Genomic DNA, 16,785 nt, shown 5'->3' with positions numbered 1-16,785 from the left:
AGCTGCTATCCAGGTCACCCTCATCGGACCATTTACCCAGCTATCTGCTGAAAAGAGAAAGCAAAAAACCAAACGGCAGCAAACTATTTCATAACCTTAACTGAATAAACTTAAGGTACATGCACTATGTCCTTAAAATTTGTAAAAAACAAAACATACCACAATACATGTAAAACAAGGGTTGGGTTGGGCGGGTATTTAGATATTTTAAAAATATTTTGGGCTCCTAAATTACCAAGCTGTATGAAAAAAGGGGAGATAATTGGGAAATAAAGTGCCTAAATACCAAACCCTATGCGATCGGATAATAAAATCCCGGACGCATTATGTAGATATAAAATGAAGATGATTATTGCGGGGGAGAGCTTTGATAACGGCGCATATTACGAGACAAGCTCAAATATGCGCTATTATCAAAGACCTTATATAAGTATATTTTCAACAACACAAGTGTTTATGAACTGATTTATTAAGTTGGCAGGTAATGTCCACAGTGGTCAAAAAATTGTTACAACAATGGGGTAGCCGACAACATGGCATACCCCCTACATCAACATTTTATGCCCTCCCTGCTGGGAAAAGTAGCACGCTGGGTTGACCGCAATCGTGCTACGGACACAATTCAACACAAAATTTGATAATATATTTGTATTACATAATTTAGATTTTCTTTACTCAAATGTCTTATTAGTCCATATAATATATCTATATACATCAACATCAACCACAACAAACTCACTACATACTAAGATCAGTTGGATGGTTAAATTGAAGGTGACAATTACGCCACATGGGCACCTTTGGGCACCAAAGGTGCCCACCGCCACCTCGTGGGGGTAGGCAACTTCAATTTAACACCACTGTGGACATGTTTGTAAGGACCCTAGAATTTAATTCACTGGGAAAACCACTCCCTCCTTGTTTTTGACAAAATATTCTAATGCCCCCTGTAGGTTATTGAGATAAATGTCGTTCCCCAGACCCGACAGATGTACACCATCCCGGCTGTACAGTTGTTTAGGTTTTCCTAAAAACTGTGTATGCCTAAGAAGCCTCCCCCCACAACCTAGGATTTCTTTGGCTGCTGCCCTGTTGACCCTGTTTCGTGACTGCTCCATCGCCCTGACGTTTTTTGAGTAACGCCATGCTACCCTGGGCAGCAAGAACGACCAAACGAGTTTTGTGTTCGGGAAGACAGAAGCAAGTAAACGTAAATCCCACCTTACCCTATCTAACAACTTTTGGGTTTTTACTTGCCCTATGTCATTGGCACCACAATGGATAACTATAAAATTAGGTGGATTCTCAAACTGGGCCAACCATCTGAGCTTGCAGGCAAGATCAACAAATCGCAACCCCCCATAGCCCTGCCACCAAATGTCGATCCCTTTTGTCTGGAGTCCTAAGCCCTGTCCCCCTGGCCTGCTTAATGCTGCAATTCCTGCATTTCTTACAATGGAGGATCCCACTATCCAGACTGAACATCTTAGCCCTACAAAATTTATTTGGAACATGTAAGTGGAGACCTGATATAAGTTTGAAATGCACTTGACTTCCATCTCCCTGCAAGCTTTATTTCCTCATCTGATAAACCTTTCTCAGCTGCAGCAGTGGCTGCACCTATCCTAAAGGAATGGGTTGAATATAACTTACTATTATAACCCAACACTGCCAAAGCTTTACCCATTACTGCTGAAAACTGATACCTAGTAATTGGTTTGCCATCAAAATGACAATACAGTGGGCCTGATATTTTTGGACGAATTTGCATGTAATCAATCATACAATGCACTGGACATGTAATGCCTGCATGACTATTTAATACAATTGTTACCCCCTTGTTGAACTGATCAGTCTTGGAATGCCTTAACACTATTTGTAAATTCTTATCTTTAATCTTGACATCTTGAATCCCTAATATAACTTCTGAATTGTTACCTTTTGATAAAGTCAGTTCCCCAACTCTTAGAAATGCAAAAAATGTTAAGGTATAGGCAGACGAAAACAAAATGGCTTCATACTTGTTATGGCATATGCTAGTCAGCACCCTAATCAGTTGAGCAAGCATGTGCTCAGTCAAGGGTAATCTACCGTCCACCCTATTTCTAAGACGCTTAAAACCCTGAAGGAGTTTTGCTACGATAAACCTATTTGTATTATCCATTAAACCTTCAATCTTGCATTTGTACCCAATAGCAGATATGTAAGCTCTTGCTGTTGCATCTGAATAGCCATTTAGGGACAGGTATGCTATAAAATTTACTAACTGATCAAGAGGAGGGGGCCAGGTAACTGACAACTGGGTTAGAACCCTAAACTTTTCAAATGCAGAAATTCCAGTGATGTATGTAGATGTGGTGTTAACTGCATTTGCTGCATTTAACAATCTAGTGGCCTCACTTCCAAGATCAAACTGTGAAACCTTGCTGGAATTGGATCCGGGTCTTTTCTGGCTACAAGAGCAAGGTTCCGAAAACGCCTCCACTGCTTACGAGAAATTGCATCTGCTATACTGTTATCTAGGCCAGCTATATGCTTAGCTTTAAATGTAATATTATATTTCATAACAAATAAAACCAGGTGCCTTAGCAAACACATAATTCTTGGTGACTTTGATGACTGTGAGTTCAGAATTGCAACTAAAGCCATATTATCTGTATGAAATTGCACCTTTTTCCCACTTAATGCCTCCCCCCAAACCATCACTGACAATACTATAGGCACTAGCTCTAGAAAAGTTATGTCTCTCATAATAGCCTGATTATTCCAACAACAAGGCCATTGATAATAAATCCATCTACCCCCAAAATAACATCCACATCCCAGTCCTGCTGAGCCAGCACTATCTGTAAACAACTGAAGAACCCTAGAACTAGTCCATTCCCTTTGGGGGAAATAAGCTTTTCCATTAAAATCAACCAAGAAACTTAGCCACATTGTCATATCCTGTTTAACAGCTGAATTGAGTCGAATATAAAAATCTGGATTTGAAATACCTATCATTGCATCATAAAACCTTCTGTTAAAAGCTCGGCCACCTCTGACTGCTTTGCTAAAGAAATTAAGCTTTCCTACCAACGATTCTAATGTACGAACTTTGACCTTTTTTCTAACAATGAGGGCTTCTAATAAACCTCTCAGCTCTAGAATTTTTTCCCTAGGTATCCTAATACACATTTGATCTGTGTCTATCTCTATACCTAAAAAAATTAAACAAGTGACTGGGCCTTGAGTTTTTTCAACTGCCAAAGGAATACCACATTCTGTGCAAATTGACTGAAATGAACTCATCAAATTATAGCAATTTCCTGAACCTTTACTTCCTGCAAAAATAAAATCGTCTAAATAATGCGACAAAGTATCTAAACCTGAATTTTCAACTGTAGCCCACTCTAAAAATGTTGAAAACTTTTCAAAAATGGCACAGGATAATGAACAGCCCATTGGCAAACATTTATCATAGTAATATTTTCCTTGAAATTTAAAACCCAACAGCTCAAAGTCCCCAGGATAAATTGGAAGTAACCTAAAAGCATTTTTAATATCAACTTTGCCCAGTTCTGCACCCTGTCCCAACTCTGCAATCATATCCACAACAGAATCAAAAGATGAATATTTTACTGAACATAATTGAGGATCTATAAATGCATTGATACCAAGAGAAGGAGGGTAAGACAGATGTGTGATCATCCTCCAGCCTCCACTTGATTTTGGTACTAAACCTATTGGGGAAATGTGCATATTTGGTAGTGGTGGATTAGAAAATGGACCCATAACCCGACCTGCATCAACTTCTTTGTTAATCTTTTCTTCTAATTGATCTTTGTGCTCATTTGCTGACACAAGATTTCTAGAAAAACTACCTAACCTTGGCCCCACATAATTTAATTTAAACCCCTTTGATAAACCCTCAAGTAATTCCTTAGCAGCTTCCCTTACTGGATAGTCTTGTAAAATTCTAGAGATTTTATCAACCCTAATTGGTGAATGCCCTAGGTCCCAAATTCCTGTACCCCGAGAATTGCTGAGCTGGTCTGGTGGTGGAGAATGATTGAGGTCCCGGTTGTCTAAACCTTTGAGGAGAGCCATATCCTGATGGGCGAGGCAGGCGTTGGCTGAAATTTGACACATGTCTACGTGGATGAGCCGACATTGGACAGTTCAACATAGAATGCTCGTGCCCACATTTTATACACACATGTGAATATGAACATGGATTTCTGATGCAAAACCCTTGAAAATTGAATGCATAGCACTTATTGACACCATAGAACCCTGAAACTGGAGAAGAATTGCTAGGGCCCACCATGTACATAACCCAAAGTTCCGAGTCTACTACTGCCCATGACTTGGATGGGTCCATTGCCATTTTAAGCCTAAATTGCTCGTCGTACTGCTTCCACCCCACTGATCTCCCTGCCCCTACCCTAATGTCATGCATGTATTTCAACAAATCTTGAGTTTTGTCACTGTGCACAGCAGTAAATATACTCACATAAACTAAAAATGCATCGGTCCACTTTTCAATTGTAACAATTTCTATGCTAGACTTTGACCTTGAACAAAGCTGACCATCATTGCCCATGACAAAAACCCTGTCACTTGCACTATCATCAGTGTTAGAATTTTTTAACAATGTAGCCAAATCAATGTATTTGCCCTGAATGATTCTCTGTCTAATTTGTGCGTTAACATTGTGACCCAGCGAAAACTGCACAGAGTTTAATTGGGGCGGAATGCAACCTTCAATACACGCAACTGTTGCGAGTGCATTACCTGGAATGGGTGCAGCATCCAAGCCACCAGGGGCTCCTGGGGCTGCGTCACCATGAAGTGTCACTGGTGCCATCATCTGCGGAACTTCTTCGGAGAGACTCTCTGCCTGTGCGGACGATGTTCCCACGTCGCGGGTTTTTTCAGTTCTCTTCCTCTTATTCTTTGGCCCCTTTGTCCCCTCAGTTTGACCTTTTTTAACCTTTGGCATGTTCGCTCAAAAAATATCCCAATTGTTTTAATTTAAACTTCAAATTAATTATTAAAACGATAAACTAATTCTTTTCACAGTTAAAATATAGAATAGGTACACATATCTAGACAAATGTCCTCGTGTTAAAGGGCTGGTTTAATGGCTAGCATCCATACCCATTTAAATCTATTCCAATCAATCTAAAATTATGTCATCGAGCGAAATAAAGTAACCGCTTTAGACTTCGATACTTGTTTGCATTGATGAACTGTTATAAATATAATAAATGCTCAAAACTATTTAGATATTTTAAAAATATTTTGGGCTCCTAAATTACCAAGCTGTATGAAAAAAGGGGAGATAATTGGGAAATAAAGTGCCTAAATACCAAACCCTATGCGATCGGATAATAAAATCCCGGACGCATTATGTAGATATAAAATGAAGATGATTATTGCGGGGGAGAGCTTTGATAACGGCGCATATTACGAGACAAGCTCAAATATGCGCTAGTATAATACGCTACAAAATGAAAATGGTACCGAAAACTAAAGGTTCTTTATTTTACGCGATTTTCTTGTATTCAATTGTAAGAATATAAAACAGCCATAACCAAACTTTTGCTATGATTTTATAAAGATAAAAACTGCAAAAATCAAAAAAAAAAAAAACGAGATTTTTTAATCTGCAATAAGTATTCCCATAATTAAACAAACATTCTCATTTCTTGCAGTTAATAAGAAGTTATTTTAAATATCACTTTTTTTAAATTCAAAATTTACATTCTTCTAGCTATATTAGAATAAGATAAAGCATACAAATAGAAAGTAGAAATGCACACGGTTTATATTTAAAGAATGTTGATCCATCTGGCTTTCCGTAGACAACGCCCCCATGCAAAGTGCACACTGACGAGGCTTATATAGAAACCGTACAAATGTAAGTATATTTTGTATTATCCTCACATATTTTGTAAAATTTACTATATCGATGTTTGGGTTTTAAAACTATATTGATAACTTCTATCGTTATTAATATACATATAAATACACAGAAATACGATATTGTTTTGCAAGAAAGTGACCTAATATGAAACACATGAATGAATTATACTCAAAATATGTAGAAGCGACATAATTCATTTAATTATTTATCAAAGATTCAGTTGTTTTGATCAATAGCTTAATGATAATATATTAATGTTTTGGTGTGCATGTGTTGAATTTATCGTCGATCAATGTACATGAACATGTAAAAAAAAATCGCAGCTAAATAACTCTCTTGCATCATTTATCGGGATTAGATCTTTGTAGCTTTACAATTAATTTGAGAATTAAATGCTTTGTCAATAAATGAGATTATCATTTTTTGACCAAAGTATCAAAGTAAAATTGATCGGAATATTTTAGGAATGCACTTAACGTATACAATTAAATAAAAAAAAGGATGAATATATTTTCAGCAATTCATTTTAGATTGGCACAATCAATAAATATTACAAGGAATAATTACATGTATCTTACAATTTGAAAATATGTATCAATTAAATACAAAGAATATCCAGAAGAATTATAAACAGTCAAACAGACTGATAGATTAGTACTTAACCTTCTCTTACGTAAACGTGAGTGAAGAAATGTGAATAATATTGACACTTGCACCTGACGTTATAATTTTTTCTCATAATAAGAATTATCGATACTTAAAAATTAAGACAATTTGTAAATAAACTAAAACATGCCTGCACCAGAGTTACTTGGTATTCCAGCATGTGTGAAATGATGTCCGTAAACTAATGGAATTTTAACTGATAAGTTGGTATTGTAAGATTAATTAAAAAGCTACTTTCATTTTCAATAAACAAGCCCGAAATACCAAAAAAATGAGAGTAAGGTGGTGAATACACTTTGGTGGATCCAAGTCAGGGATAGTTTGCATCAAATTAAATACTTGCAATAAAATGATATCGAATGAGTACGTAAAGAGCAAATATATTTACTGGGAACTTATTTACAGTATACATAGAAGTTAAGATTTGACAAATGTGGTAAGAAAATTGGATAGAACTTTCCAGAACAGGGTAAATAAGAACGCAGGTTGACTAATTGAAGAAATGTGTAATATGAGTTCGTCATTCGGGGGGCAGAATCCTTTGATCGGATCGAATACAAAGAGTTAATAAATAAAACGTAACAATTCAATGCGATTTTAGTTTTGAAGGAAAGAACCTTGCTGAATGGGGTGCCCAGAAACGGGTTGACTAATTAACAAAAATGCGGAAAGTGTAGGGCAAGTTGACCATCAGGCAGATAGTTTGAATTTTGATTTAAACTTTTACATATTAAACGTTTTAATTTCACGTTTTTCATACCACGACAGATTGGTAGTAAACCTTGGAGACATTAATGAACAATTTAATGTATTCTACGTCTATATGGATAAACCGGAGAAGTTTAATGGGTGTCACCCCCCCCCCCCCCCTCCCCCAAATTATCTTTTCAAATAGTCTATTATCTGAATCTTCTTATTTTGAAGAGTAATAAAAATGATATTGAAAATTGACTTAAGAAACACATTTAGAGGGAGATTCACTAAATAGCCACTCACTTGTTTGAAATAAATATTTTGTTTTTCTTTTTAAAGGAACGATCAGCATATAATACCGTAGGTCAGCTCTGTTAATGTAATGCGAAAGCATTTCGGTATATGCAATAAACATGATAAATAATAGATATCGTATTGTTTTGTTGATTTCTGAAATAGCAAGGCATGATCAAGCGTTACTTTTAGTAGGCGAATATTATACTTTGCATAGTAAAAAAAGTGTAAAACGCAATGCGTGCGCAAATAGTAATTTTTTTTCGTCATATAATTTTATATTACTTATGAAAAAACAAAACTGATTATAATTTAAAAGTATTAAGAGTGGTAAATGGCAAATGGTAACATTTGTCGGATGCCTCATATGAACACAACTGTAATCGGTCGAAGCCAATCACAAAATGTTAATTTTGCCAGTCAGCTGCAACAAACATAATAAACGTGTACATGTATATATTTCCATTCCAGTTAAGATTTTTTTTATCCTTGCCCGCTCCTCTAAATATCCAACCATGCAGTTGTTTTTTTTTTTCAGTTTTAAAAAAAGTATGATTCATCATATTCAGCATTATATCATATAAATATGTAAAATTTTAATTCCCGCAGTTGCGCGGGGTATCATCTAGTATATCATATTATTATGTAGAGGGTATATATATATATATATATATATATATATATATATATATATATATATATATATATATATATATATTTCTATATATATGACGCCAGGCGCCTGAAACACGTTCCATGGGCTTTGTACATACGTGCATATGTGTTCAACTAGATTTATTTTTTTACATTTTCAAACAAAATATTTATACTCAGTTTTTTAAAATTCTCCTTTTAACACTTTTAAAAAACTGTAATTAATAAAAACGAAAGCGGAAACTGATTGAAATCTTAGCTGAAACTTGTTAACTTCTTCTGTTTTCAACGGAAGACCTTATTGTTATTGTATCATTTCTTTTAACCTATTATTAAGGTCTTCCATTTCAAACGGAATACCTTACTGTTATGGCTTTGTTTCCTTTTTCTTATTATTCCAACAGAAGACCTCATGTTTTGTTTTGTTTCTTTTTTTCCTATTATTATCATCATTTTTTCTGTCCCAAAACGCTTCAGCCGATTTTAACGAAACCTACAGATCGTTGCCATGACAAAATTTGAAAGAAACACACGTCCTGTTTCTTGGTCCTCACTTCTGGACCTGAGATAATAAAGATTAATGTTTTCTTAAAAAGTGTCAACGAAAGAGCTTTTAAATTTTTAGTGATGGTTAAGATTTTTCAGCCACAGTGCCCTTTCCAAACGTCATCTGTCACTTCCGGTTGTCACCAGAAGAAAAATGAAGAATTAAATTTTAATCCATTTTTTGATTTTTAATATATTTCTGTCATTTTTCGATAGAAACACGTTAACGAATAAAGAATATAAAATTTGTTTTAGATTCGATCCACGTAGTCTCGAGATTTTGGGCCTCAAAGTCCTGAAGCGAGGGTCCGTGTAGGTAAGTCGTTACAGTCGTGGACATGTGCGCAGGAAACCGGGTTCAATCTCCGAGTGCCGAATATTTTTTTACTTCCTTTATTTGTGATCAGATTTACGATTTTATTTTTGAAATAATAGAATAAACAACTTTTTGAATTTATTCTATCAAAACTCAAACTAGTAGCGCCTTTTTAATTGACTAGATTAATGATATGCCTATTGAAATCCTTAGAGATGGTTAAACCCCCTTCCCCCACATTTTCTAGCAGCAATCATATTTCTTAGATTTAGATATAAAAAATACATTTTCATAAAGTTGCCTCCCCCCAACTTTTTTGGGAGCATGTAAAAGAAATGGAATAAAAAACGGAAATAAATAGTCAAATTGAAGTTTCAGGTATATAACTTACTCCACCCCATCCCCCACCCCCTCACGGATTAAGATTTTTATGTCTTTTTTTTTTGCTTGTCAAGATTTTGTTGATGATTCTCCTCCCCCAAAACCTCCCACTTTCAAAAATGATGCTTCGTGTCTGTTAAAGAACATGTCTTTATTTTAAAATCGTAACTTTCAAAAACATTAATAATTCATGAATGATAAAATGCATTAAATAAATTTAACGACTTAGTTCATTCATATTAATGTACATAATGTTAATGCTATATACATCATAATAAAAGTGGATATCGAAGAAAAAATACTACTGAAGATTTTCAGAAAGATTGTATTTTTCATGATCAAATCAATGGTACAGTTGCGTACAATGGAGCACATCGCTTGCCAGTGCTCTGTTACAGTGCCGTACAGTGAGGTACAGTGCTGGTCAGTGCTGTACAGTGGCGCTCAGAGTGGTTAAGTCGAAGTCAGTAGGAATGGTCAGTGTGGTACAGTGAAAGTCTGTGAAAGGTACAGTGAGGTAAAGTTAATGGTTAGTAAATGTCAGGCAATGTTGGTCAATATCAGTAGTCTTAAAACTTGATAAAACTTTCAGATCTTACTCTAAACAAAATTTATCCCCCTTCCTGTGAAATAAGAAATATATATTTTGATAACTGTTGAAATCCCCACTCCTAAACAATATTCATTCTTACTCCTTATTTTATTGGGCATCAAATGGTATATAGGTTAAAAACATAAAATAATCAAGTATTGTATCTTCTTCATATATAGAATTTGACTGATGTGTGTACTTCCTACCCTAATGATGACTCTGCTTTGTTTGGGAGACTTTATAATTGTCCCGATTACATAAACTATCTTATTTATTTTAAAGACAATACCAATCAAGAATGATTCTGATACTGTCAAATTGTAAGAAGAGATCCCGAGTCCTTCGAACCAAGATTGATAGGGTTGAAGTTAAAAAAAAAATTAAATTTTAACCATGCGTGCATGTTTTTCAAGGATAAATGCATTTGTAGGATCTCATAGACCACAGGATTATAATAAAATTGATGAAGCTTAATTAAATCAATTGACTTAAAAAATTGTGTCGGGAGTTTTTGGATTCAATTATGTTTTAGGGATAAACTTTATTTTTTACTCCCTATTCGTGAGTATTGATAGAGGAAACATGTTTTTTTGGAAATAAATGTCATATTTAGCATCTCGTTGACCCCTGAAAGAAAATGAAATTTCTGACACCTTAATCTGCATCTACACGGCATCATCATTTACCTTTCTAACTGGGATTTAATTATTGTGAAAATTTAAAAGGGGTATTTTTTTTTTTATCAAAAACATAATTTGTCTCCAACCGATTGACCCCCAGAGTTAATTTAAAATCATCAAAACCTTTTAAACACCAGCAGGACATCTCCAATCATATTTCAAGTCTTGAGTTGATTTGGCTTAAAAAAATGCTTATATGTTAATACCTTTTTTAAAAACGATGTTTGCTAAAAAGTCATTTTTCAGCATTTAATTGACCTGCGGGATGAAAAATAAATGTCCTAAATCGTATTGCACATTTACAGGTCACCCTCAAATAAATTTCAAGGGATGAATTGGATACCGTGTTAAATTTAGAAGCAATTTGATTTAATCCATGATACCCCTCCAAACTTATAATGGGTCGCAGGTAAAGTAAAAAAAATCAGTATTGGTTGATAAATATGTTTGTGTAAAATATTTTTTAGAACTGCAGTACAATTTTCAATGTTATGACATGTTCTAAAAATCTCAAAGTATCATATTCTTAATTGTTGATACCACCGCTGAAACACCGCTGGCTTGAATATATTATAGTTTTTAAAGTTTGCTTTGATTAGAGGTAACTGTTTGAATAGAATTATGGCCAATGTTACTCGAGTGAGCGATGGGGTACCGTGGCCTTATGTTTTCGATATTACTACAAACTGTAATTCATGCATGAAAGATGTTATACGATGATCTCCATTATCAATATACGTAAATCATTTTCGTTTCTGAGATAGCCCAATGTACCAGATAAGAAAACTTTTTGCTGCATACATAAAAAAGGACAATTGCTAAGCGATGCAGTTTATGTTAAAATTTGGGTAATTAAAATCTCCCGAGTTTTTCTTTATGTGTAAATTGTCAAACTACATAAGCTTCCGATTAAAGAAAAAATTTCTAATCGAGAAACAGTTTATCAAGTTTGCTGAAAACAATTATTTGTTATATATATAAAAGTTATAATTATTCCGACCTAACTCTGAACAATTTTTTTGTCAAAGTGCGTTAACATCGACGACATTCAACGCACTTTGAAAACAAAAAGTTGTTTTTTTCAAAAGGCGTTGACTTGGTTCTAAGATTGACGCACCTAGAATATTTTTCAAAGTATGTAATTTTTTTCAAAGTGAGTTGTAACATGCATGCTTTAGTTCTGACTCTTGGTTCTATAACTAAAACTTATGAAATACTAAACACGTCAAAATACCCCACAGAACCGTAATTCCGAGTATTAGGTCAGCAAGTTTTGGCCTACATGTAAGTCCTGATTTGGGATGCAGTCGAAACTTTTGTTATTTATATATTGTGTATTTTGTTTGCTATTACTACATTCCCTCGCCGGCTTGTTTTGGCAGCAGCGAGCAACACACGCTATTAAGACCTTAAACATCTATATATCCTTATAATATTTTTTGAAATTAAACAACACTTTTCAACATTCTTATCATATATATTTTTGTAGGATAACTTGTTGATGCTACCTACACGAAAGGATGTCCTTATCAAAATATGAATCGACCACAGGGACAACACATCTTGCTCGAATTGCCCGGGCTATATTGGGTCCTTGCATGGATGTACTTCGCGAGGTTCTCGCAAAAGAGATATCTCCACCTGACTTGGAAAAGAAAGTTAAAACTTACATACTTGAAAACAGAACACCTTCTATTAGTGAACAACAAAAACGGATTGCCTATGGTAAAGACTACTCTGTCTTTGATGTTACGTTGCTCTATTTTCTTTTGCGTAACATGTGTTCAATTCCTCCTCATAAAAACACATGGGGAAAAAAACCAGAACCAACTGATAAAAGTGTGTCGGCAAACATAGAACGAATTCGTATTTTAAGAAACGAATGGTATGGACATGCTACTGATTTTTCTCTCTCGCAACAAGATTTTGAACGAAAATGGAATCATATTTCTCAAATTGTAAAAGAGCTGGAAGGCTATCTAGGGACTACAACTAAATACCAGGACACTCTGATCGAATTAAAAACTTGTTGTATGGACCCTGTGTCGATACAGCACTACATAGACACACTGAAGACTGTGGAAGGGTTACAGACTGACTTTACAAATCTGCAAGGTAACAAACAAGATGGTTTATCAAAATGGATCATAAGATTGAATAAATATATAATAGTACATATATAATAGTAACATTGCTTGTTTTGGTTAATTAACATAACAATTTACCATGACTCACCTTCATCAAGAAGATGTGTGGGCTTTAGTGATTAAAATATGAATAAAGTGAAGTTGCATAATCACAAAACTGGCAATCACCGTATTTGATACGCAATTAAACTACAGTTATAGCCGAGATCAAAGAGACACCGTGGACATTATTCTACAATATACCACAAATGTCATCAGTAAATTATCAGATCAGAAATACCTATTTGTCTCGCAATGATAATGAAAGTACAGCTTTAAACCGTAAAAAGTTTTCAAACCATGTCAATTTCACGTGTTAGTTTCTGTGAAAACGATGTGCATTGCCTTAAATAATTAATTTTAATAGATCAATGCGGCTGTTCCTAGGACCTCCCTAGCACATTTTCACCGCGTGTTTTAACATAAAATATATGACGTGTAGTAGTAATTATCGTATTTGATTTCCCTTAAACTATAAGGGATATGATTCAAAAATATTTTATAAATTAATCGAGAGTATTAAAAATCCAAAGAAAAATTATGTCGTCTGCTTGTGATTCCTTTGATCGATACACATGTAAACATCACTAACAAAACCATTGGGGTTACACGGAACAGCTGTCAACATGACCTAGATCGTCTCTCTATAGGAGAAACAATCGGTAGAAATACTAGGCTGTTAGTAGAATAGAAATAAAATTCTTATTATTGTGAATGTTGCAGAATAATCTCATTGGTCCCGAAATGTTGTTTGAAATATAAAAACCTCCGCTAACGCCTCGGCTTTTTATATTTCAAAACAACATTTCCCGACATCGGAGGTTATTCTACAACATTCACGAAACCTCGTACGTTATTTATTAAATATATAAGTCTAAAGAAAGGATCCGAAAAATTATTATACGATCATATATGTAATATTCATTCTTACAGAAGATGTAGAGGAGATAAAAAAGTCGATCAAGATATCAAGTACAAAAGGTACAGTTCTTAAAAATATGCATATTTTTATTCCATTTTTTATCATGATTATTGGTAACACTTTGAGAATCAATAAATATTTTAAAAGGGACACAGTTTAAGATTTAAATGATTATTTTGAACAAAATACGCTCTTTACAAAGCAGTTTTGGACATGAAAAGGAATATATATATATATATATATATATATATATATATATATATATATATATATATATATATATATATATATATATATATATATAACCTGGCGTTTTATGCTAATGCTAAGAAAAGTAGGTAAACTCTGAGCTCAACGTAAATGAATTTCCGACGCCTTGTAAATAAGCTGTTATAAAAAAAATAAGAATGCGCAATAGCTCCCTTAAATTTAAATTTCTTGCATATCTCTTATTCTTTTGTCAAGATTGTTTCTTGATGAATCGTCTCCTTAAAAACTTTATGGAATTGCATCCTTGACAATTATCTATGGCTTTAAACGGTATCTAATGCATTATATAATTCTTCTCCAATCGGTTGGAGAGCAGGTGCTCTCTGATTAATATTCCTTGAGTTATTGCTGGTTTAACTTCACCAGACGTTTATGGATGATGCGTCCTATGACACTGACAGGTTTGAATGCTGAATCTGAGCTATACATTTCGGATGCTGGATGAGGTTTAGTTTTTTTGGAACAGGTCACATGTTTTATAGATAATAACTTGCATAGTTGCTTTAACTACAATATTAATGAATTTTACATATGAAATTACAATATATCATGCTGTATCAAATAGTACGATATTGTATAATAGATAATATCATATCATACGATAATTTATAATATGACATTGGTGAATATGATATATATATATATATATATATAGATTATTACAGGGGAATTTTTATATTGCATCCTATATTAGCCCGAGGTTTGCTGTATATCAGCCCGAAAGCCGTCAGGCTCAAGGGCTGATAAACAGCGACCTCGTGCTAATATAGGATGCGATATAAAAATTGCCATGTTATGATTTTTATACCATATACTTATAGAAAATATCAAAGAAACAATAAAAATCTGTGATTACCCATGTTTCTAAAATGCAATAACCTACTTGTAGCTATACATTTCAATAATTGTTTTTAAACAAGTTTATAGACAAGTCCATAGACTGTTTCATGTCCAGTATAGGGAACAATACTTGTAGTTAAGGTACTCCGACCCTCAGCCTCAAAATACTCACTTTTTACATCAAAAAATGTTATTTGTCCAGACTTTACAAATGAAAGGAAATAAAATGCTGTCCATGCATTCTAAAAAGTTATTGCAAATTTTCCTACGATGGATATAATGGAATAAATATATACTAGAAATTAAATATAATAAAAGGCCAATTAAATTTGTCATAATAAAAAGCAGGTAGACTTTAGTTCTTGCCCACATTTGAGAGCCTTTTGTCCTTCATCTATCTATTAGTGAAAGAGGAGAAAATGTTTCTCACTGCTCTCATCTGAAATTTGTATAAACTTATATAAAAAAAAAACTCGCAAAAGTTCAGCGAGTCTTCCCCATTATAAACTGATGTTGCATGTTTAACTGATGCAAATTCTCTTAACTCAATGTACTCGTCTAGTATGTAACGCGTGTCAGGTGACATGGATTTCTGTAAGCGCGTTCGACGTGATTTATTCCATTTACCTTCAACTATAAGAATACCCAATGCCTATTTGTAAAACAAATAGAATGAGTCAACCTTGGAGCAGTTGCTCCAAGGTTGACTCATTCTATTTGTTTGTATTCATTGGAAGGACAGGGTGGCGCAACCACTATTGAAATAAAACCACCATTGAAATAAATTATTTCGATAGTGGTTGGGAATGTATTTAATTAGAAAAATCACTTTGCAACAAATGTTGAAGTAAAACCACTATCTAAATAAATTATTTTAATAGTAGTTGGGGGTGTAATTCATATTGAAGTAATTATTTCAATAGTGGTTTGGGTGTAACTACTATTTAATTTAATTTTTCAATTGTAGATGGGAAAGAAAACATTTTTAAAATCGAAAATTACTATTTTTCGAGTGGCGTTAATTATTGAATTAGATCTTGAATTAGAATAAATAGGCATAGTTCCAGTTTCCTATTATATTGCCTACACCCGTGTTTGAACGGAGAGTATCTTTTACTAAAAAAAGATACAGGCATCTGTTGCAATATCACTTTCGAAGCCTAGGTACTGATCTTATTGAGTCTGTAACCACTGATTTGTCATAAATTCAGAAAACTTGTATCGAAAAACGAACATGTAGAATTCTGTGTATAAAATCATTTGATATTCTAAACCGTTATTAATTCCAGCGAAGTGCAATGAAAATAGGTTATTGAAGATATCTTCTTATATTGGATTTGCTCATTCTCAGAACTATACACAAGAATTTGAATAGCAGAATAGATACATGAACATGTGATTTAAAAGTTGCTTGATGGAATCGATCCAGTGACCGCAAAATCAAAACGACTACAGTCGGTTCAAGCATATCTTTTACAACATACACCATAGCATAGCATAGCATTAAAATATCATAGCATAGCATTGGAATCCCATACCATAGCGTAAAATCTCATAGAATCGCATTCGTCATTTCATACCATAGCATATCATAGCATAGCATGCAACATAAAATGTTTTTATTTGAAAAATAAATGTTCACATAATAGATTTGTGGTAAACTTTTGCTTCTAATTATTTTATTTGAAATGTGTGGAACTCTTCTGTGTATGGATGCTTTTTGTTCAAATCTCATATCATACCATTGCATAGCATAGCATACCATATCATTAAGCCATTCATTTCAATTTCTCATAGCATAGCATACATAACTCACAGCATAACATGCAAATCG

General features: G+C 34.0%; 2 protein-coding genes across 5 annotated transcripts in view; one reads left to right on the top strand and one right to left on the bottom strand.

Annotated features, from left to right (window-relative positions):
* The window catches only part of LOC117682367 (uncharacterized), a 136,206-nt gene that overhangs the window by 110,982 nt on the left and 8,439 nt on the right, over positions 1–16,785 (top strand). Inside the window, exons 1-2 of one of the 4 annotated variants that reach the window (XM_066082569.1) lie at positions 12,230–12,848; positions 13,853–13,900. The exons of the other annotated variants lie outside the window; for them this stretch is intronic. Of the exons in view, the coding sequence (XP_065938641.1) occupies positions 12,254–12,848; positions 13,853–13,900 (643 nt within the window). The 5' untranslated portion in view covers positions 12,230–12,253. Of the gene's footprint in view, positions 1–12,229; positions 12,849–13,852; positions 13,901–16,785 lie in introns of those variants that run through there. 4 annotated transcript variants of the gene reach the window in all.
* LOC117690178 (uncharacterized) lies at positions 282–4,998 on the bottom strand. The gene is made up of 2 exons (XM_034473577.2): positions 4,777–4,998; positions 282–1,492 (listed from the first exon to the last, which is right to left on the bottom strand). Exons 1-2 carry the CDS (start codon positions 4,982–4,984, stop codon positions 891–893), a joined length of 810 nt encoding a protein of 269 aa, XP_034329468.2. The 5' UTR covers positions 4,985–4,998; the 3' UTR covers positions 282–890.

Source organism: Magallana gigas, chromosome 4 (genome assembly GCF_963853765.1).
Source record: "Magallana gigas chromosome 4, xbMagGiga1.1, whole genome shotgun sequence".
In the NCBI taxonomy this organism is placed as follows: Eukaryota; Metazoa; Mollusca; class Bivalvia; order Ostreida; family Ostreidae; genus Magallana; species Magallana gigas.
Note: the sequence above shows the minus strand (reverse complement) of the source record. Positions and strands in the feature narration are given on the sequence as shown.

Coding starts and splice junctions, on each gene's coding strand:
- LOC117690178 (XM_034473577.2), bottom strand. CDS start 4,984: ATGCCAAAGGTTAAAAAAGGTCAAACTGAGGGGACAAAGGGGCCAAAG. Junction 1,493..4,776: donor GGATGCTGCACCCATTCCAG/GTAATGCACTCG, acceptor TAAATTTTGTAG/GGCTAAGATGTTCAGTCTGG.